Source organism: Vicugna pacos, chromosome 12 (assembly GCF_048564905.1).
Source record: "Vicugna pacos chromosome 12, VicPac4, whole genome shotgun sequence".
Taxonomy (NCBI): Eukaryota; Metazoa; Chordata; class Mammalia; order Artiodactyla; family Camelidae; genus Vicugna; species Vicugna pacos.
Window position 1 is genome coordinate 40,315,281 of NC_132998.1, and position 22,908 is coordinate 40,338,188.

The 22,908-nt window shown below is 37.1% G+C and overlaps 1 protein-coding gene across 3 annotated transcripts in view; it reads left to right on the forward strand.

Moving 5' to 3' along the window:
- Positions 1–13,892, forward strand: part of KITLG (KIT ligand) — an 81,751-nt gene extending 67,859 nt beyond the window's left edge. For 2 of the 3 annotated variants that reach the window (XM_006197882.4, XM_006197883.4), the window contains 4 exons: positions 677–786; positions 1,742–1,809; positions 2,847–2,923; positions 9,662–13,892. In XM_006197882.4, coding sequence (XP_006197944.1) covers positions 677–786; positions 1,742–1,809; positions 2,847–2,886 — 218 coding nt within the window. In that variant the 3' untranslated portion in view covers positions 2,887–2,923; positions 9,662–13,892. The remainder of the gene's footprint in view (positions 1–676; positions 787–1,741; positions 1,810–2,846; positions 2,924–9,661) is intronic. The other variant, XM_031683285.2, reaches the window with a different exon arrangement.
- Positions 13,893–22,908: the final 9,016 nt, after the last annotated feature.

The window sequence follows — 22,908 nt, forward strand, 5'->3', positions numbered from 1 at the left end:
TCGCTCAGTTAAGTATGTAGCGTCAGCGTATGCAGACCTGGATGCCTCCATCCATTCTTCAGTGTTTGATGGTCTCAGGTTTTCCAATGCAGAAAGTCTGAAAATTCAAACCTTTAGTCCATAGCACAGTCCTGGGTACTACCTGGCATCCAATAAATACAAAATGAAGATGTGATGGGGAAACACCATAATGCTAAACATGAGGTACCTAAAAAAAAAAAAATGCAATGTACATGCTGTAACTTAATATTTGAGGCAGGACAAACATAGCTTAATGCATACAGACCTTGATCTGGGATGCAAAACGTCATCTTTAAATTGTCTTGGCAAGATGTGAAAAGTCAGAAAGTGAAAAGATCCTAGAAGATAGACATAAAAGGTGGATTTGCTTGATAGTATACATCATTTGCAGGTGTACGCCATCTGTGTTCCGTATGTGTCAATATCAACCAAGTCAAATGCTTTTCTGTCTGGGGGGTTTCTTTCTTTTCTCAACTTATATCTTTTGGAAACTACATGGACTGGTATTGCAAGCAGAAAAATCAATGTTTTAAATAAATATTCTAAACAGATGGGTCAAGAGTACATTATGGAAACAGCTGGGAACAACACAGCATAAGAGCAAAACCTCTGGTACAGATGTGTTGTGTTCACCACTGTGCTGTTTAAATTACAGGGAAGGCCTCCAATTCCATTGACGACTCCAACCTACAATGGGCAGCCATGGCATTGCCAGCATTCTTTTCTCTCATAATTGGGTTTGCTTTTGGAGCCTTATACTGGAAGGTAAGTGTGGCTGTTCTTTTCCCACCCCCTGAACAAAAGCTTTCTGAACTTTATATATTTATTAGTTAATCATTTATATAAATACAGCATGAACAAACAAACTGCCCTTTCCTGAGAAAGGATCCTACCAAGAAAACATTAAGATAGGATATGTTCTACCTTACCTTATAGCCTCAACAGAATGTATGTCTTAAAAAGGTTTCCCCCATTTCTCATTATGCTTTGGAGACAACCTCTCTAGCTGAGAATGTGCCCACTTAAGAAATGCAAGCTGGGAAGGCAGGGGAAGGATAAATTAGGAGTTGGGATTAGCATATACATACTACTATATAATACAGATAAACAAGGACCTACTGTATAGCACAGGGAACTATATTCAATATCTTGTAGTAACCTATAATGGAAAAGAATCTGAAAAAGAATATATGTGTATATATATATATATGTATAACTGAATCACTTTGTTGTACACCTGAAACTAATGTATACTTCAATTTTTTAAAAAGGTTGGGGAAAAAAAAAAAGAAATGCAAGCTGGTTTTAATAGCCTGAACTAAATATAGAAAGGAAGAAATATGCTGAAAATCATTTGATGTGCTTAAAGCTAGACAGAAATGTCATTTGTATTATCTGCTGTCTTGGATTTCTCACTCCTTTGTTCTCTTCCTGTTGAAGCCTGTCTAAAATTTTTTAATCTGCTGTAAACCATTGCAGCTCAGCTTTTTCAAATATCTTTTTAATTTGATTACTATTTAAATCTTTCAGTTTCTTTTTTACTCTTTCATCTCTCACATCCTAAAAATGTTGAGTTGATATGCATTTTTCATAATTTCATATTGTAAAAATATTTGTAAACCCTGCATGCTGAAGCAAGCATAAAAGTAGGGAACATTTACCTCTTAAATATTGTGCTCAGTAGATGTTTTTACAATATATATCATTGTTCTTTTTCCAGAAGAAACAACCCAATCTGACAAGGGCAGTTGAAAATATACAGATTAATGAAGAGGATAATGAGATAAGGTATTTTGCTTTACTACATGCGGGCATGGGTAAGCCTGGCCCTGCCATTTCACATACTGGGTACCCACTCAGAACATCTCGAAGAAGGTGTTTCACTCTCATAATGGCAGTTCCCAACTGGTGTCTTCTAAGTCTTTATCTACATTTCTGATCTCTCACTGTCTCTTCAGTCCTCCACCTCCATTTCCCTGTGAAATACCTTCACATAACTATGCTCCTGACCCTTCTTGGGGCGTAATCGCTGCTCTGTTTCTTTAAGCAGTAGAATCTTGCTATCACATTCCTGCTCATGGACCTCGGGAGGCACGTTTGCTTGTTCTCCTTTTCCACACTGTTACCGAGACACACTCTTTGGGCCGTAGTCATTATCTTCATCCATATCTTTATGATGTTTCGACTGAGTTGCTGCTCCAGAATCTTGCTTTTCCTCAGCCTTTCTAAACACCTGTGTCTCATTCTCCTTAAACCCCGTTCATAATATCACTTCCTACTCAAGATACTTTAAATGATTTTCTTTTGCATACTTCATATATTTGACTTCCCTCTGGCTTTCAGAGCCCTTAACTTTTCTCAACCTATTCAGTATTTTCTCCAAATCCAAATACAAGAATTGTTTCAAGATGCCTTTCCATTTATGGTAGCTGACCCTGATTACCATCATGCCCTGGTACCAATACATGGATTTTAAATCAATAGTTTCCATTTGGTATGTTACTTTCTCTTGTATCATGCTGTGTGTGTAAATACTTATAGTAAATGCATATAAGCACTTTTAGCACGTGTATCTGCATACACATAGAGAAATCTTTAACTATTTGGGGAAACTCTGTTGAAGCAGATGAAGTCTGTCCTCTTCCCTGCAGTGATATTATGAAGGTAAGCTTCCCACTCCATATCACAATCTTTTTCTACTGTATTTCTAGGTTTAACAAAAAAACAAAAACAAAAAGACCCCTGCCCTTTACAATGCCCAGATCATGGTGTCCTTCAGAAACTCTGTCTGAAAGCAAACACGCATTTTTCTTGTTGTTTTTCAGTATGTTGCAGGAAAAAGAGAGAGAGTTTCAAGAAGTGTAATTGTGGCTTGTATCAACACTGTTACTTTCGTACATTGGTAAGTTTTTAGAGTTTAAGTTAAAAGATTTAACAAGAATGATACAGCATGGTAGATGCCAAAATTTATTGTCTTCTCTCAAGCTGATGTTAGCATGTCAGCTGAAGCTGTTACATAACTGAATTGTGCATTCTCAAGTTTTGAAAGGCAAGCAGTGTTAGTCCTGATTAGTGGATTCATCTTGTGTGAGAGATACAAAACATTAATAGTTGCGTGTTTACTATTTTTGAGGCCAGGAAATAAATTAGACAAGGGGAACAGAGCAAAGTAGGACTAAAATAAAATATTATTAGTAGAGGAAGAGTAAATAAAACCAATTTCAGTTAGATGTGAGTACTATAACATGACAGGAAAAGTATCTCATGTGTTAAATGCTGAAACAAGTGAAATCCAAAAATATTTCCCTGCTATTTTAAAGAAAAGGAGAAAAGGTCAAAAATCCTTTACAGTCAGGAAAAGGAAATTATCAAGGTAGTGCCACCTGCCACATGACTGGTAATAGCTGGGCCTCATCACAGTCCAGAGCCTAGGACACACTGAATATAAACCAGGGACAAACACCTGCTGTGACCATGTGGGTTCATGGAGGGCCTGGGGAGAAAGGAGACTTGGAAAACAAGACCAGACATGCTGATGTTTCTGTCTCTGCTGTCTACTCTCTCAGCTCCCAAGCTGCAGGCATGGGGCAGGGAGCACCCTGAAAGGCACTAACCTCATCCAGCATCATTCATGCTCTTCCCATTTTCACTTCTGCCAGCTGGCTGTTAATTCTGTTCTGCCCATGGACCCCCGAGAGCATTCTTTGCAGTGGGGTTTGTGTGAGTGTGCTCGCATGTTCCCAAATCTTCAGTTCCTCCCTGCAGTCTCTTGTGGTCAGAGGATCATGCACATTCCTAGATTATTACAGACACAGTCTACGGGGAGCTTCGCCTTTTACTTACAAGTCACTGTCCTTTCAGCTTTCCTGCCTGTCCCAGATTTAGAGATTTCTCTCTAGATTGAATCTTTCCCAGGGAAACTGGGTCACAGAGTCTCTTATGTCCTGCAGGAACTTTTATCAAATGTCATTTTTCAACAACCCAAAATAACACGATATAATAATAATGATGCCACATGTGTCTCTAACACGTTAGCCCTGCTGCTAAGCGGACTTCTTTCTTCATTTGTGCCTTTAATCCTGCCCTTAATTTGATCGCCACGTCCAGAGCATGAATAGCACCCTCACTTTTTCCTGCTCACATCCCGGCTCTCTCTAGGCTCATGTTTTTTGTCAAGTACTGTAAATAAATACACCCTCCCCTTGACCCTTTCTTATTTTTAGGCACAGTATTCCCCAAACTGAAATCGTTATTTCTGGAAACATATTTCTCTGCCATTCAATCCCAGTGCAAAGCTACTGCTTCTTCCCTATCTGCCGTTTCAGTTCCCTTAAGCCAGACCTCCACCAACCACACAGTAAATGGTTAACTGAACCTGAAAGGCTCAAGTAATGTCCTCTGTCACTTGCTTTTGGATGACATTGCTGGGATCCTGTTTTGGCACATAGGTCCTGTGGTGTTTAATTGTGACATTTGTTCAGTGACATTTGGAGAATGGATTATAATGGTAAAGCCCAGGGCACTTGTCTTGGAGGAAAGAAGATGGCATTTTAAAGCAACTGCAGTCAAGCACCTTACACATTTATCTGCTAGTCAGGGAGCATTCAAGGACAGGAACTCTGGTTCTCAGCTGTGTCTCCTCACAAGCACCTCACTTGTTGCCTAAGTGTTGTTGGTATTCAATGTATGTCTATTGAACAAGTGACTGAGTGATTGAATGAATAAATCCTATATGGAAATATAAGCAAGTGGTAAGGAGGATAGTTCTTTTGAAGTGGCCTTTTTTAAGGTCCTTTTTGTTTTACAAGACAAGTATGTTCTAGAGATCTGCTGTCGAGTGTTATGCTTAGAGTTAAAAAAAAAAAAGCTACATTGTGTACTTAAAAATGTGTGAAGAGGGTAGATAGGGTAAGTCTTGTGTTAAGTATTCTTACTGTAATAAAATAAGATGTTTTTAAAACAATCTTTTAAAAAGTGAAATAGGCTTTATTTTTCTCTTATATATCTTGTATGTCTGTGTTTAATTTGCTGATTTTGGTCAACAGGACAGCAGAGTGTTTACAGCAAAGGGAAATACAGTCGTATGAAAAGTGATTAACTTATTTTTCTTAAAATATAAAGTATTACTCATGCAATTAAATGAATGAAAGTCAGGTTAGAGCAGCCCCAGATTATTTAGAAATAACTAACTCATCACACATCCTTGAGGAGTTCATGTGAAATGGGTGACCTTACCCGTCATCTCTGTGAAACTCTCTTGAAGCTCAGCTCAGAAACCGCCACCTCCAAACAGCTGACTTTCGTAACGAAAGTAATCCCTCTTCGATGGCCCTCTAATCATATTTTATATTCTGTTTCCTACAACACTAGTATGTGAGTGGGACATCACAGTTACAGAGGCACTGCGTGTCCTCTTCTAAACCATAAGCTTTTAGAGGCCAGGATTGGTTTCTGAATTCCATTTTGGAATCCCACCAAACTATCATATAGTTTACGATTTCTGGCAAGGATGTCTCCCTGAAATGGAAGCTTCGTGAACTAAGACAAATCAGGACAAATGCTAAAGATACTAGAATAGAAAGCATGTGTAATACTGAGTTTTCCAAAGTATAACTGGAAAATGAAGAGGAGGGTTTGATACTTTAAGTACAAGGAAGGGATGTTGATAATAAATCAGACACAAAAAAAGTTGCTTCTAAGAGAAAATACACTAAAGCTGTGTTTAACAACAAACATGAGCGTATCTCTGCAAAAAGTAAAAATTTTACTTAGTCAACTAGCCAATGACAAGCATGCATATGTGGCATCCCACAGGAATTTTTCACTTGCTCGGCTGTGTGCAGCACAGTTTAAGAGAAAGAAAGAAAACACAGTAGCCACAGCAAAATGTTGCTCTTCATTCTTTCCACAAATAGGACTCCCAGCAAGTTCTAGTAGGTGCATTGTTGGTGCAAAACTTAATATAACCCAGTTCTGTCCTCAGATTGCTTGTGACCTACAAAAGGAGATAAGACCTATGCAAAATAACCTATTTTAGACAAAAGGAGCTTTTGGTTAAAAAGTAACAAAAGGAGCTGACAGAGAAATGCAATGAGGAGTCAAAGGCAAGGCCACTGCAATGGCTGTACAGGATGTGCCCTCAACATAGCTCTAGATAATAGCACGGAAGATCCCTTAGAATAGTACCATGTACGCACATATGCAATTGTCTTACTTGATGGGGAAGAGAAATCAATAGCCAAAGGAGAAAGGCTTCTTCGTGCAGGTGATAGAGATGGCAGTTATACTGAGCTGAATCTTGGATGATTGGTAAAATTTTATACACAATAGGGAAGGGGTAATCCAGATACTGCAAATGGCATAAACTAAATCAGGGAACCAAAAGCACAGACTGTATTCAAGTGTTTGTACAATTAGACTAGAGGAGGTCACACATAAAGCTAAGAAAGGATGGGAGTCAGTTTGAAACAGGGTCTGAGTTTCCACATACAGGGCTTACACTCTATTGAGTAGTACAAGGAGCTGTTGGAGGGTCTAGAGAAGACGTGAGTAATACGGTCAAAGCAGAGGTGTAGGAAAGTAATCAGACACTGGTGTGGCCAGACGGATGGGAGTGGTGAACTGCAGTCAGGGAGTCCACTTAGGAGGCCAGTCTTCCAAACAGATTCGAGAGTCACGACCTGAACTAGGGTCAGGGCCGTGGAAACAGGGAAGCATGGACCACTTTGGAGCCTTTGCAGTAAAAGAATCAACAGGTCCTAGGTACCGAGGGTACATGAGGCTCGACATCGCAGGCAGCACTCAGGGATGATTTGGAGTCTGTGGGACTAACCAGATGACAGTGCCTTTGGAAGAAAATGGGAGAAGGAGCTGTTAGTAAATATTGACCAGTGGCCAGATATGTTGGACGGGAACTTCAGAGAACAGTCAGGGTTGGAAATCATAAATTTGGGATTTGGGAGTCACCTGCCAAGAATTTTAATTGAGACCTTGAGAGAAGGACTACATAATCAGAGAAAAGGCCCAGCTTGGTTGCCGGTAAATAGCATGAGTTTGCAGATACTCAGCAGTGTTTATGGACTCACCCCAGCGTAGAAATTGTAGAAGGTAATTCTTATTATAATTAGGCTGGTGGAGAGATTCAGAAAAGAAATACAACCTTGAAGTTTCCAGTAGATCTAAGACGGAAGAAAGTAGATACTAGAATTGAACTAGAGATGAGCTGAAGTTACACTTAGGCATTTATCATGCACGACTTGGGGAATGGTTGATTACCAAATGGCAAGATCTGGGACTCTTGACCATATTTCCTAAGAATTTCTGGAGCTTTGAAGGGTTTGTTTTGGCGCTCTCTTCCTGGAGATAAATTGTGATGCAGAGGATCAGAAGGGATTTAGACTTGGGTTCAAACTCTGGCTCTGCAGCTTAGCTAACTGTATGTTCCTGGATGGGTCAGTTGTCTTTTAACCCCTGGTTTTTCAAATACAATGAGGGCAGAATACTCACCCTGCTTGTTTCATGGGGTGGTTGTAAGAATCTAGGGTGTCATTATAAAAATTGTAGTTTTGTTCTGTGGGAAAACAGTTGTCAGCTTTTAAGTTTATTTTCTTTGCTAAATGACCCAAAGACAAAATCAGAATAACTTTCTAAATCTTGCTCCTCTAAGCTTAAGTTTAAAATTGCAAATTATTCATAGCTTTTAAAATATATATGTATATATTGCTCTTTTGTGATTCCCTTCTGCTTTTCTAACCAAGTTTATTTTAAAAATATTTACTATATAATTTGACTTTCTGATGTTTTCTCTTAATGTCTCTTAATTTTTCCTTCAGGATTTAATTCTGCTTTCCTAGACACAGGTTTTCTATTTTCTTGAGTTCTCCATTTGGTACACTGTCATGTAATATGATTCTTTGTGTATTATTGCATTTCATATATTTACATTTTTAGTACATTACATTTAGTATATTACATTTAGAGAGTATACATATTTAGTATACTACATTTAGAGATTACATACACTTAGTATATATTAGAGTAATATCCATTTAATATTACTAGAAAAAATGCTGTACTTACCACTCATACTATACAATTTTATATGTAGCCTTTGTAATGATCTCAAACATTTTAAAACCAGCAATCTGCTATTCTGGGATTGATAAATAAAGACAAAAATAGAGAAAGAGTAATGAATAGGAAAGAAAAGAAATGCAAAATACATATTTATTTAGGGGCTGGGATTGAAGATAGCATGAAGATAATTTTTATAATTTAAAAAAAAAAACTTCACCTGAAAGTTGAAAAAGCTGTGTCCACCGCTCAGTGGTTTAGCGCCAGCTTTGAAAAACTAAACCTAAGTCTGGCTTTCATGCTTCAACAAGTACAATGAGCTGTACTGAGGCCAAGTGAACTTCCCCAGAGGCTTTGTCAGGATGTGGTGCCAGGGTTTCTGTCTTTCTTTCTTTGGCTGACAGCATGGAATGAGATCTTGCTGCTGCTACTTCCTCAGTTGGGAGAAGCAATTGCTAGAACCTGACTGGGCAGTCAAGAGACAGGAGCTGCTCAGTGGCTCGGAGGCTGTCATATGTGGATGGCCTCCGCTCAGCTTCTCCACCTGCCCCAGATATCTCTTTCATGCTACTCCCTCAATCCCCACTTCTCTACTCTCCACAGTGCCACTGTTCTTCAAACCCTCTCCCCTTACCACCTGTCTATATCCTTTTCATAGCCTTGTTAGGGAAACTGAAGATTGATAACCCTCTTACCACAAATGGAGATAACTGTGGTGTGCCTGGGGGAGGCGGGTGTGGAAGCCACAGGGTATTCATTCATCCATTCTATGTTCAAGAACTATTTCTTGAGTACAGGTGTCCCCCTCCAGCACTATCTGAAAGTAGAGCATTCCTAGGAAACGCTTCCTAAACCAAAATGGCTTCAAGCAAAGAAGCAATGACCTGAGGACACATCCTGCTAACGGATGCACAAAACAAATCGAGAGACAGCACAGAAGCTCACAGACCCTGTTCAAAGCTACGGCGGCAGCTTGATGCTGAGATGCTGAGCGTGGTCCCGGGGAAAGGAGCTTGGCGGTGCCACTCCCACTGCTGGGGGGTGTGTGCTACCTCTGGAGGCTTACTGCAAAACAAACACTGAATGCTGTTTCATAAAAGCAAAAATCCTCTTTGGATTACTTTCATTTGCTGAAAACAAGCACTAATGTAGGTCCTTCATAAAAGCCAAGTGGTGTAAACAGAACTTTGGAAAAGCAGAGGATACCCGTTTCTACTTTGTGCTAGGCTCTGTTCTAGGTACAGACACCTTTCACTGGTGGAGTACAGCAGTGAAAAAGATAGGCAAATCTCCGTGTCCTCAGGGAGCTCACATTCTACTGGGAGAAGACAGTAGCAGTAAGATCATTTCAGATAATGTAAAAGTTTACCAGGGAGAATAGAGAGTGACTGACTGATCACTGCATCTAGGAGAAGACTGGTCAAGTTCTTCTAGGCTGTGCAAGTGAAGTATGCATTGTAAGCCTATGTTGTTCACTCTGTTGTCATATGAATTCAGCTACTGAGAATGAAAAGAAGGCAGGAAACAGAAATACGCTATAATCTCTCTTTTCTCCTTTCCTCTATAGGTGGGTAACAGTTCATGTTTGCTTCATAAATGAAGCAGCTTTAAACAAATTCATATTCTGTCTGGAGTGACAGACCGCATCTTTATCTGTTCTTGCTACCCATGACTCTGTACGGATAATTCAGAAATTGGAGCAAAATATTTTACTGTGAAACTGGCACTGAATTAATCATCTGTAAAGAAGAACTTCCATGGAGCAGAACTCTATTTTTAAGGACCTGGGGGACTTGTGGTCTCAATTAGAACTTGCAAGTGACCTTGGGAGAGAGAGCACGAGTCCCAGACTGCACCCACCATTTTGCATGCCTCCAGAAACGTCTCATCGCTGAAAAACCACATAGCTTGATTTGACAGTTACAACCTGCAGTTCATAGTTATCTTGGTCCATGCCAGTAGATTTCAGCCTGGATAGTGGGGATTATTTTTTTTTTTATCAAAGGGATCTAGAAAAACAAAAAAAAAAAAACCAAGAACTTAGTAGCATCAGCCACTGTTCGTTTAGAAAGCAGTGGGGACAAAGTGTGGGTGTAGGTGCCACATCAGCCTTAGAGCTGCTGATGGATGAATGATATGGATCTGAGCTTGGTCTCTTCCTGACACAAAGCATGCTCACCCACATCCCACTATGGATGGACATGGTTGGCTGATTCTGTCCCTGCAGGGAGCCAGGACTGAATTACAACAGAGAAGCCTTTGCAGAGGAGAGATTCCGAAAGCGTCATCACACGAAGAAGCTACGGACACCAACCAGCAGGACAGTCAGCTGAGGGGGACATCTGGCACCCCTGGTGAAGTCAGCCTTTTCCCTTGACCACTATAGAGTGTATAAATCGTGCTTGCGAAATATACTACAAAATGTTTATATTCTAAAACTATTACAGAGTTATGTATGTAAAGGGACTTCGGAGAAACTGCTGAATATACGAGGGTCCCGTTTTTGATTTCTGCTGTGGGAGAAAGTAAAAATAACTTATGATATTTAGTCTCTAAGGTTAGAAAACCACACCCACACACTATGGGTGCTGAAAACTAGGTGACTTGGCTTTTACAAGAATGCAAGGAATCAGGAAACCAGTTATTTATCATATAATCACCACTATCTGTTTAAAGGATCCATTTATTTAAAATCAGGCACTCTGTATTCATTATGGTTTATGAATTAAAAATAAAAACAGAGCTTTATGTAGTAATGCATGTCAGTTTGCTATTAAAATGTGTGAGAGCATTTTTGTCATATTGAGTGAACTTGGCAGGAATTCCCAAGATGGACATTGTGCTTTTAAACCAGAACTTAGAAGACATAAAGTGAATTTCCCTTGCCAATTTTTTTTTTATATAGAAGGAACATCTGATAAGATCAAAGAATGATCTCCCATGGTTTATTTTGATGAGGATTCTTTTAATTGATCATGAACATACATATAAAAGAATCCAAAGCTTTCCATTTCTAACTTAATCCTTGTGATAACATCATTGCCATGTATTACTGCCATCAGATGACCATTTTCAATACAGTGATACAAAAAGGCAGGAAAAACTATTACCTTTCTTTAATTTCAAAAGCCCAAGAATTTCTAGTATAGTTGGGTTTTATCTTAAGCTCAAAGCTAATCCAAATACAACTCCAGTAAGTGGCCTTTGCTCTTTTTTTTTTTTTTTTAACCAAAGAGCCCAGATGATTTCCACAACCCCTTTCTTCTCTAAAGTGCTGTGGTTCCTCAAACAAACATTAGTCATTTATCTAAGCTACAACCCAGGCAGATGCTTTGAGAAGCTGTATTAACTTGTTCAGGCCCTCAAATATACCATGGTACAATGATTATATCTAATAAAACCAGAGATCAATTTAATTGCTGGACAGACCTTTCTCTATGTGATGTTGTTTTGAGGAAAATAGGTATAGATTCATATGAGTATGTGTGTAGGTCATGTGTAGGTCGAGAAGATTGATACTTCTCATTCTAATAGTTTATTTCACCAGTGGTTTTGATTTTCTTAGGTATGTGAAGAAACTGCTTAATGAGCTTGAGAGTACAATAAATGTGCTTTTGCTCTCAAAGCTAGTAGCTGGGTTTTAACACTCAAGGACATGGTCCTAATCAATAGAGCTAAGTAAACAAATTCAGCAAGTTATGAAATCTGGCATGGTAGCTGAGGGGAGATGGATTCTACCTAATTAGCTGTATGGGTTCATTGAGAGTTGTGTGGATGACCAATTTTTTAAACACTAAAATTAAATAAACTACACAAACAACAGAAAAATGCTGAACATTATTTTGGATGTTAGCCGCTTGGGAATTAACAGTCATATCTGCTTTGAGATTAAAAATATATACATGTATCTTTGCTTTATTTTATCCACTATGCATTCTGAATATCCTTCATAAATCATGGAAAGCTTACAACTGACATCGTAAACCGTGAAGTCAATTTTTACATTGGTGCCGTGTATCTGATAGTCCTCTTTTGTAATGTTTCTAATGTCTTTTAAAATGATCTCAGAAGCCTGCAGATTCTAAATTATACTAAAAGCTTTGCACCTCTTTGGTAGAACCCAAGTCTATAAAGAAACTGGCTCTGTGATAAACAGTGCGTGCCCAGTGATAGAGAAATGTTGCTGGATTTTGTATTATAATCTAATGTTCTTACCACACTGCTACTTCTTAGTGAGTCAGAGACAAGCTGACTTTTTTCAACATGTTAACAGAATGAGTACCCTGTTCTCTTTGAAAAGGATGAAGTCCGTGGAAAATGAAAATGTATGATCAGTATGTCCATGATGAAATGTTTGCTTTTAGCAAGAATTAAAGTACTTTGGAGAAACTTAGTGGCATATTTTGGTACTCAAATTCAAATGAAGTTTTAAATTAACAGAAAAATTCATTCAGAATTCATGGATATTTCTTAATGCCTTTCTGCAGCTAAATTTTGGTTTCAAAATGTAATTTCAGTATGGGGCCTTTGGCCATTCCCTATCTATTCTAGTTTAACTAAGAAATAAATTTTTCAGAAAGGCAGTTTGACATAGTAGGATGGATGTTGGGGGAAACATTGTCAGGAGCCTCCAGTCTGCCCTTAGCTGATACTGGTAAATCACTGCTCTTCTTTAGATCTAAGTGTTTTATTTCTCTGTATGGTGAAGTCAGAGGTCATACCTTAGGTGTGAGAGAAACCTACTGGTATGTGACTGACAAAGATTTTAAAATAGAGTTGAAACTATCCCTTACAAAATGCCCAACTTTGATCTCTGTGAAGAAGCCTAAAAAGTCTGTGGTTCTTGTTTGTTCTGTAAATAGGGTCTATTAGCAGAAGTGAAATTCAGTCTCCTGTAAGGTGAATTGGGTAACCATTTACACAAGAGATGGCTTTTTTCCTTTGCTGAAATAAACATTTTTGGATCACCTCTGAAGAATAAAAACCAGGAGTGCATTTTGCCTAGGAAAATTTGCTATGCGTGTAATGTTTGGAAGTGTACCAAATTAAGCATTTAAATGCTCTCATTTTATTAAAAGCCCAAAGCAGAAATGTAAGATGTTCATAAAGTTTTTAAGTGCCAAGAGACAATTTTGAATGGAAATGGGTAGACCATAAATTACATTTTAAAATTGGAACATGAGATAAGAATTTTAAAGAAAGCCAGCTTGTCTTTGAAACAGTATTATTTGGAAATTGGCATTGAAAGATAAGCATTCACATTGAAATTCCACCCAGTTCACTTGTGGTGTTTGATCACATAATTTATGATGTTGCTGGAAACGCCTTTGTTTGTAAAGATACAATAATGGTACTTTTGTTTCCTAACAAGGTATTGTTTTAGAAATAATCCATATTAAAATGGATATTCATGATCCTAAAATGTTTCCTAAGCATTGTAAATTTATAACTGCCATCTCCCATTACATCCTTTTTATGTTGTTTTTAAAAATAAAATTTGTTTAAAAAACATAGTAGTTTCAGTTACTTGATTTCTGAGCTGTAAGACTCACTAAATAAAAGTTTCCAATCAGAATATCCTATTCTCTTATATTCTAAGGATTAATGTGTGATTATAGTGTCCACTTGCCACTATTGTCAAATCAATGGACTTAAAGTATTCAGACATTTAGATGAATGCACAGATATTTGCTAGTTCAGTCCTAGATTGGAGTTTGCATATTGTCATGTATGTCAACACTATTCTAAATAGTTTTATTATGACTGAAGTTTAATTAAATAGAAAAGTTTGTAAAATGTGATGTGTATGTGTATGTACTGTATGTGTACTTTTTAAAATAGGTATATGTCCCGATCCTTTTTTATACAGGTTTGAATTTGAAATTACATTATATATACATATACTTTATTGTTCTAAATAAAGAATTTTATGCACTCATAAAATTTGCCCTGTCATTTGCTAACATGTTGAGCATTTACAAGCTAAAATCAAGGAAACATCATTAATCACGATTTTATTGTAATATGGACACAAGGAGATAAGAAATCACTTTAGTTCAGTAAGTACTGGTTTAAGTAATCAAGGAAGATATATAAGGTAATCAAGGAAGATAGATAAGGTAATCGAGGAAGACAGAGTCGAATTAACACAATGTTTGATCTATAACTTAGGGAGAAGATAGGAAAACCACTGTAGTCTGCATGAAGCCATGGTGAAGTAACTGCCTCAGGACAACACTGAGGTCCGGCTAATGTGCTTGGGGCATGCAAGAAGGAGAAACGGACAGGCTAGGGAGGATCCTGGAGGAGTTGGCATTTGGGCTAAGACTTAAAAGGATGAGGCAGATTTTGACAAAGGAGGAGAATTATGCCCAGCCTGAGCAGTGTTTTCCAAAGCAAGAAATTGTAAACATTTCTCAGCTGATTCCATCAAATCAAACTATTGTGTCTTGAGCATGTAATGCATAAAGAGATGCACAGTGAGATGAGGCCAGAGCCTTGAATACCACAGCAAGGAAGGCAGACATTACTTTCAGGGCCATAGGGAGCCACTGCCTGTTTCTAAGAAGAATGGAATGGAACGGCAAGGTCGAACACCATTACAGCTTATATGATTTAGGTAATAAATCATCATCCTGTTTAACCCCTGGTTGGTTTTGACTCTTGAGACCACACCCTCCAGCTCTATGGCACCACACTTATTCACCCACCATTTCTTTCCAGTTTCTTTGCTGATTCTCCCTCCTCTGCTCACTATTTGTATCGCAGACTTCCACCAACAGAAGCCTAGATGATGATAACCCCATAACTGATCACACTCTCCCACTACTTAGGCCCTTTTTCAATCAGTTCCTCACATAAGAGGACATCTAATAATATTTTTCTCTGGTTAAAACACTGAAATGGTTTTTCATTAGTTTCACAATAAAACCCAAACTCCTCAAAATGGTTTACAAGGCCCTTCTCCACTCATCTCATAATTTTGAGGGTGGAGGGACGGTTGCTAATTATTTGTTTTCCCTTTTAAGCTAAAAACAGCCTGAAAGCTAGGACCATGAATACTTGTATCACTGCATCCCCCCAGTTTAATACAAACAGTAATGTATGGAACAAAATTTGATCTGAATAGATGTTCAATAAGTTAAAAGTTATTTTCTAAAACTTTTTTATTATGGACAATTTGAAAAACACACAAAAGCAGAATAGTGCAATGAACCTCCGTGTAACCATAACCTAGCTTCAATCTTAGTCAGCTCCTAAATGATCTTGTCTCCTACCTTTATCCCTTATCCACTCCCCCTTTCATATTATTTTTAAGCTAATATCTATAAATATTTGATCTGTAAATATATGTGTATCTCTAAATTGTAACTTTTAAAACATAACCACACTATCCTTGTCACACCTAAGAAAAACTAACAATTGTTCCGTAATATCAAAGATCCCGTAAGTATTCACACTTTGTCTAACTGCATTATACATTGTAATGTACTACAACGGGGTATAAAATAAAGGTGAACGTCTCCCTTCAACATCAAAGTTAGTTCCTCTAGAGGAAAACACTTATTTCTCGTTTAACCCTCAGAAAAACTGTGTGTATACATATTTACGCAGTACTATTCTCTAATCTCACCCTTTTCTATTAGAAGAATGTGTAGCACTCTGCATCAGCCCAAATAAACCAGGAAATTATGGATGGACACTGAGATTGTAACGTAAGGTGTGCCCTTTGGGATTTCAGTCCATAACTAGCAAAATCCAATGCACTTTCAGAACTTCTTCAAAATTTAAATGAGGCTCTTCCGAGGGTGTTTCTGCCTCTTCGGGGCCCTCTCAGTTGGTAGCTGTGTTTCCTCCATAACTGACACTAGGTTTGGAAGTGGGTTCTCTGCTCCTTATTGCTGCTTCTGGACCATTCTTTTCTCTTCCCTAAACCCTCCCAGATTTGAATCTCATGTTTTCAGATTACAGACCTACTGCCACTTGTTGCTTTCCTGTACTAACTTCCAGGTTCTTTCCCCTCATTTCCTGATGGTCTTAGCACCTAGTTCACTATCACTCACTCATTTGTACTCCTGTCTTAATTCTCAGGAATTTGATATACACATAGACGATCTTTTCAACATCATGTCCTTTCAGGTCTTTGAAATGTCTCTCCAGTGAGCCAGTCCTCAACACTACCCTAGCCATTTTGTCTAATTGTCATCCTGTAGACTTTGTCATTGCCATTAACAGCAACCCATTCATATCTCAATTCCATGTATCCCAGCTCTCATCACCACTTTGCATCTTCCCCATTTACTCCTCTATGGATTTAATTCCAGCAATCCTTTGATCGACAGGGCCTGTCAACCTATTGAGTCTACCATTTTCTGTCAATCTTTAATATCCCCTCTTCTCTCCTTACACAAGTTAAAATTCATATCCAGCACTATCATTCTCTTGCATACACCTTTTTCTCCCTTGATCCCTCTCATTTCCTAATATTGGCTTGGTAAATGATGTCCCTTCTCAAACCCAGTTCTCCATGCACTCTGTCTGTATTTATTTGGCTAAACATGGCTGGAGTACAATATACCATCATGCCTGCTGGTTTCTCTATAAATCCCTTCCCATGAACTTCAAGTGGGTCCTAATGCTGCTCAACAATTATACTCTATTTCCCTAATCTATTCACTTTTCCATTCTCATAGCTTAATAGTTCATATACTTATTTTCTCTCCCAAACCATGCACCTCATTCCCTATTCTCACTCTTAGCAACCTTGGTTACTAGTTCACCTTGAAAACTGAAAAATAAAAGAGAACTTCCAAAGACTCCTAACACCTGGCAGCTGATTTTCTGCAAAGGTGAAGAGGTTAAACTTTTGGTCCTCACTTATATAGGTCTTTTATAAGTTGTAGGAGGGGGCCTAGCAATGTATTCACATAGAAATGTATTTTTATAAAATTTGCTGTCACGTCCACTTATCTTTAAGGTATTAGTAGGTGTTCTGGTGTGGCCATGGCTTCCAGTGGGAGTGATCACTGTGCCAGTTCACCTGGGCATCATGACCCAAAGGTGTAGGGTCAGAGGCTACATCAAGATGCCCTGGTGAATGTGACCCGTGGACTTGCCACCAGAAGTCTGGGTGATGGAGGAGAAACAAGGTTTAAAATGGAGTCAGAAGCTAGTTAATGGAAAATCTCACAGTCATCACAGTCACCTGTATAAACTGTGATTATAGTGGAAGACTCAGGTTTCATTAATGCCTCGTCAAAACAGTAGATTTCCTCAACCAGAAAATACTCAGTAACGTAGGGTACACATTCATAAAGAAACCATACTTTTTTTTTTCTCCTAATGGTGAAGAAACACAATCGAATGTAACAAAACTGCCATGGTTCTAGAACCAGAAAACCTGTATGTGAGGTCACGTGTTTTAGCTTTCTCAATACATTGATCTTAAGAAGTGCATCTCATTGTACATCCACCATGACAGTCTCATACAGAATTGTTTCACTGCGCTAAAAATCCCTTGTGCTTTACAGATTCAGTGATCCTCCCCTCCACCGTACTTCTGGAAACCACTGATTTTTTAGTTGTCTTTATATTATAGTTTTTACTTTTTCCAGAATGTCATAGAATTGAAATCCTATAATAGAAATGAAATCCTATGTATGTAGTCTTTTCAGATTGGCTTCTTTCATTTAGCAATGTGTATTTAAGATCCATCTATGTCTTTCATGGCTTGATAGCTCATTTCTTTTTATCACTGAATAATATTTCATTGTATGGATAGAGCATGGTTGGTTTATCCATTCATCTATTAAGGACATCTTACCTGTGTTCAATTTTCAGTGATTATGAATAAAGCTGTCAAAAATATCCAATTTTTTGTGGACATAAGTTTTCAAATAATTGGGTAAATACTTAGAAGAGTAATTACTGGACTATATGGTAAGACTGTTTAGGTTTGTAAGAAAACGCAAACTGTCTTCTAACATGGCTGTACTATTTAGCATTCCCAGCAGCTATAGAGTGAGAGGTCCTGCTGGCTGGCAATTGTTATTGTCAGTTTTTTTTTTTAATTTTAGCTATTCTAATAGGTAGGTAATAATATATCATTATTGTTTTAATTTGCAGTTCCCTGATGACAAATGAGCATCTTTTCATATGCTTATTTGCCATCTGTATATCTTCTTTGCTCAGATGTCTGTTCAAATCTTTTGTCCATTATTTTTAAATTGGACTGTTTTCTTATTGTTGAATTTTAAGAGTTCTTTGCATATTTTAGATACAAGACGTCTATTAGAAATCTATTTTGCACATATTTTCTATCAGTCTGTGGCTTGTCTTTTCATTCTCTTAACAGTGTCTTTTGTAGAGCAGCTGCAAGGATTTCTTTTTTAATGCATGTAAGAACACAGGGTATGTATCCTGCTCAATTCATTTCTGTAATCTCATCAGAGTAAAAGCAGTTTACATGGTACCTAAAATTGCTGATTATTTTGGTATTTTGCAACTGTAATATCTTTTTCTTTTCAGAGTCCTCTTGTTGACAGAGTATTTTAAACACATGCAAACTTGGACTTTCTAACATGTTTTTGTGTAACAAGATGGTCTTCCCAGTATAAGGCTGTTGGGACATAATGACATTTTAAAGACTTCTAACATATATTTTTAAAGATTCAAAACAAAAAGTCAAAACACATAAGAGGAACAAATTGATAAAATTTGGACACATCATTTAACTCCAATTTGGAAAGATATTTTGGAAAGGTTCAAAAAAACAACTGAGAAATTAAAACTCCTGATTCAAACATGTTAAATAGATATAAAGAATTCTTCTCCATCATCTTTGTATTTATTTATTAAAGAACTGAAAAATTACTTAAATAAAAAATAAAAATATGAACCAAGGTCAATAAAGATGATTGAGGAAATAAATCTAAATGACTCTATGACATTAAGGAGCAAACTGTAAAATAAATTGTATCATATCAAAAAATATAAATATGGTACTTATCTCAGAAATGGGAAGGTATCATGAATATAATTATGTGTATCTTTGCTTATATTTAAAATATGGAATGCTAAATCACAAAACAAAGTAAAGAATTACCTACGGAGAAAGAAGATAACTATGGAAGAGAAAAGCAAGCAGCTAAACTTCTCTGAATGTTTGGTAGATTAGTCTTGAGAACAATGTTTGGGTTCTAATTCTCACAATTTAACTAGAAAACATTTATGAAGCAATTCAAGAATATTGCTCTTTTTTTTTTTGGATATGAACAGTGACTTTAGTACCTATTTGTCTGTAAATAACCCCTAATAATTCTAATTCCAAGATGAACTCACTCAAATGTGGTATTTATGTTGGGTCATAAAGACGCTCTAGGATTTTAATCTCAGGGGAAAGGAAATCATGTATATAATTAAACATTTTCATGTACTAGTCATATAATGTAAAATATCTGCCATTTCAAATATTTTAAAATGTGTCAGCATAACGCTCACTCTAAAAGCTTTCAGAATATAATGTAACTTTAAAGAATACTGTTCAAAAATAACTCACTCACTATTCCTAACTTTTTAGATGTTTGATGGTGAAAACTACTGTAACATAAATTATCTTCCTCTACTCTTCAGGAGCAGTTATTTTTTAATGGAAAACCGGGTCCTGCCATGCTTATCTCTTTACTGGAAGGCTTTCTTCGGTGGGAGAAAACGGGAGGAGAATGAAGCACTTGTTTGTAGCCGGTAATACTTTCAAGGACAGCTTTACATTCTAAACCATGATGTCATTAAATGATTCACTTCAGAGGTAGAAAGCGAAGTTTTCTAAGACAAGTAGATACATTTATTAATTTTATAAAAATGAATTTTGCAATCTATACAATGGTAGTTCAAAGTTCATATATCTCAATTCTATGTGCTGTAGAGTTTACTGAAATATCGAGTCAAACGTGTTTGTTTTTCACTAAACTATTCATTCATTTTGGAATGTAAGTATATTCAAAAGCTTATTTTAAAGTGCCATGGTTCTGTACTTCTCACAGAGCAAAAGCCAAAGTTCTTTAATGGCCTCTGTGACTTGCCTTTTGACTTCTGTTTGACCTTACCTCCTACCACTTTGCTTTTGGCTCACTCTGCTACTGCTTCACTGAACTCCTTGGATGTTCTAAGCACACTCCAATCTTGGGGCTTTGGCACTGGCTGTGCTCTTGGCTTGGAACATTCTTCCTTCAGGTATCCATCCCAGTGGCTCCCTCTCTCACCTCTTCAAGGCTTTGCTCAAATGTCACCTTCTCAGGGAAGCCCAAACTCTGCACCTATTTCCAACAGCAACCTGCCCCCTTTCTAATCCCAGAACTCAGACCAACTGAGTGTGTTCTGAATTTTTTTTTCCGTAGCCCTTATCACCCTCTAACACAGAGGCTCCCAAACTTTATGAGTTCATGATGCCCTTGTTCTCTCCATTTTTCCACAGTACCTCTGGCCAAAAGAAATATCTAACAATTCCATTTATTAAATTGTTTAGTCCAAACAACTTAAGTATTTATGTTCTAATAATTTAATAACGATCTGAAAAAGTAATATCCATCATTAAAATAATATTTACAGTTCATTCTTCATTATGATTACTTACTAAAGGGATGCGAGTGTTGGTTGGACCTTGAATGGCTTTTCAACACTTGGAATCCTAATGGACAACACCACCCTCATTTCCTGATGCTCACTGGTTTTTGTAAAGCGTCTGCTTGTTATTACGGCAACCACTGAAAAGCTGGCCCTGAAAAGATGTGATGTCACTGAAAGAAATTTGGCATGATCTAATGAAATTTGGACCTACCTCATCTAGTAATGTGTATACTATCTAATAGATGTTGCTCTTTCCCTTGAAAATTTAGAAAACCTGCATTTTTTCTGTAATTTTGCTGCAGGACTTCAGGATGCCTCGGTATACAGTTTGGGAACCATGGCTCCGACATAGCATATAATTATTTATTAGGTATTTCATTGAGTGTCTTTTCCACCGCATCCCTCATGATAGAATGTACTCAAGAACTAGAATCTGTGCCTGTTTTGTTCTCTGATAAATTCTAAGCACTGTGAAAAATTCTGGCATAGGTAGCTTTTCAGCACACATTTGTGGTATAAATAATTATTGGTCATTTATGTTTCTTTGTCTGTGAACCTTTTATTTATATCTTTGCCAGATTTTCATTCAGGCCTTATCTTTTTATTGGTTTGTGAATATTTTTGCATATCCAGGAAATCAGCCTTTGCTTATTATATTTGCTCAGCAAATATTTTTCTCAAATTGTCTTTTGACATTTTATGATAATTTTTGCTGCAGAGATACTTTAAATTTTTATAGAATCAATTCTGCCATTTCCTTTTCTTTATGGCCTATAGGTGATATTTTATGTTTAAACAGATTTTGTCTATTTCATGATCCTAAATAAATTTTTAAAAAGGTCTCTAATTTTTTCTAACTTACTAATATTATTTATATAATTTTTATTAGATATTATTATATATATATTTTATTAGAGCTCTAAGAGATCGAGCTTGAACTTCATCCAAATGGCTAGCCAGCTGTCTCAACACTGCCTATTAAATAATTGATTTTTCCCCACTGCTTTGAAATAACAGCTTTGCCACACACTAAATCCCCATGTGTATTTTGGCTCTATTTCTAGAACTGTCAATTCAATTTTAGCTGTCATTTTGTTCCTTCTCAAGCACTAACCTCATTGACTTACTGTGATCTTGAAAACTGTTTTTAGTTTTGTTTCACAAATGAATGGATTTTTAATTTGGGAGGCATAAAATACTACCCTTTGAAACTATCCCTTAAGAGTTAACTCTAACAAAACAACTTGGCAAGAATTAGAAATCACAATTCAAAGAGGACCTAAACAAAAGTTCTCCAGGAGACTTCTTTTTTGTCCATTCAACTATTTATCACAGTTCCGGATATACTGGGGGCACATAGAATTTCAATAAAACAAATAACCTTCTAACACTGGAAAGAGGGCAGCATGAATGAACTTCTTATACATGAAGTACAGTAAAGACAAGTAATGACTGGATTTTTCTGTACACGACCAGCAACCTAGTCATCCTGTCGTGATCTTTAAACACAAGGACAGTGATGTCATGAGCTCTGTCTTGTTCTCAGTGAATACTCCAAAATCTCACAATGCACAATTAGAACCACAAAGCAAAATGTTGGTAATCTCTTATTTTTAATAATACTTATAAATGGACTTTGCTCATATCAATGTATTTGATAAGAAGCACCACTTTTAAAGCATGAAATATAATAACTAAAGAGCATAATTATCCTCTAAAGACTCAAAACTTTTATGCATCTACTTGAATTCAAAAGAGACATCCATATTTGCATATACATATGAAAAAAATTTAAGGTAGTTTTTGGTAATTTGATATAAATAGACATTCAAAATGTTAAGACTGGCTAAAAAAGATTTCAAGAATTTCAGCACCCAGCCCAGGTGCTCTCACAAGTAATTCTATTTCCTTTTTGCCTGTCGCTCTACACAAATATATTAGAAGCAGACAAGACCCAAAAATACAGATTAGAAAGGGTTTTTTCTTTCCTTCATACATATGGGAGACATGGGCTCTTGGTCAACAACAAATACAAAGCAATTTTCTTCACTCTTGGTAATGTAACATGCTTTTTTGAGCTAATGGAAAAATATTCCTTGGAAACCAACCACAACCATCCCTCTTACTTATAACTAGTAACAAACAGACACAATGTGTAACAGTACAAGTACATCAGTTAAAGTAAAGGGT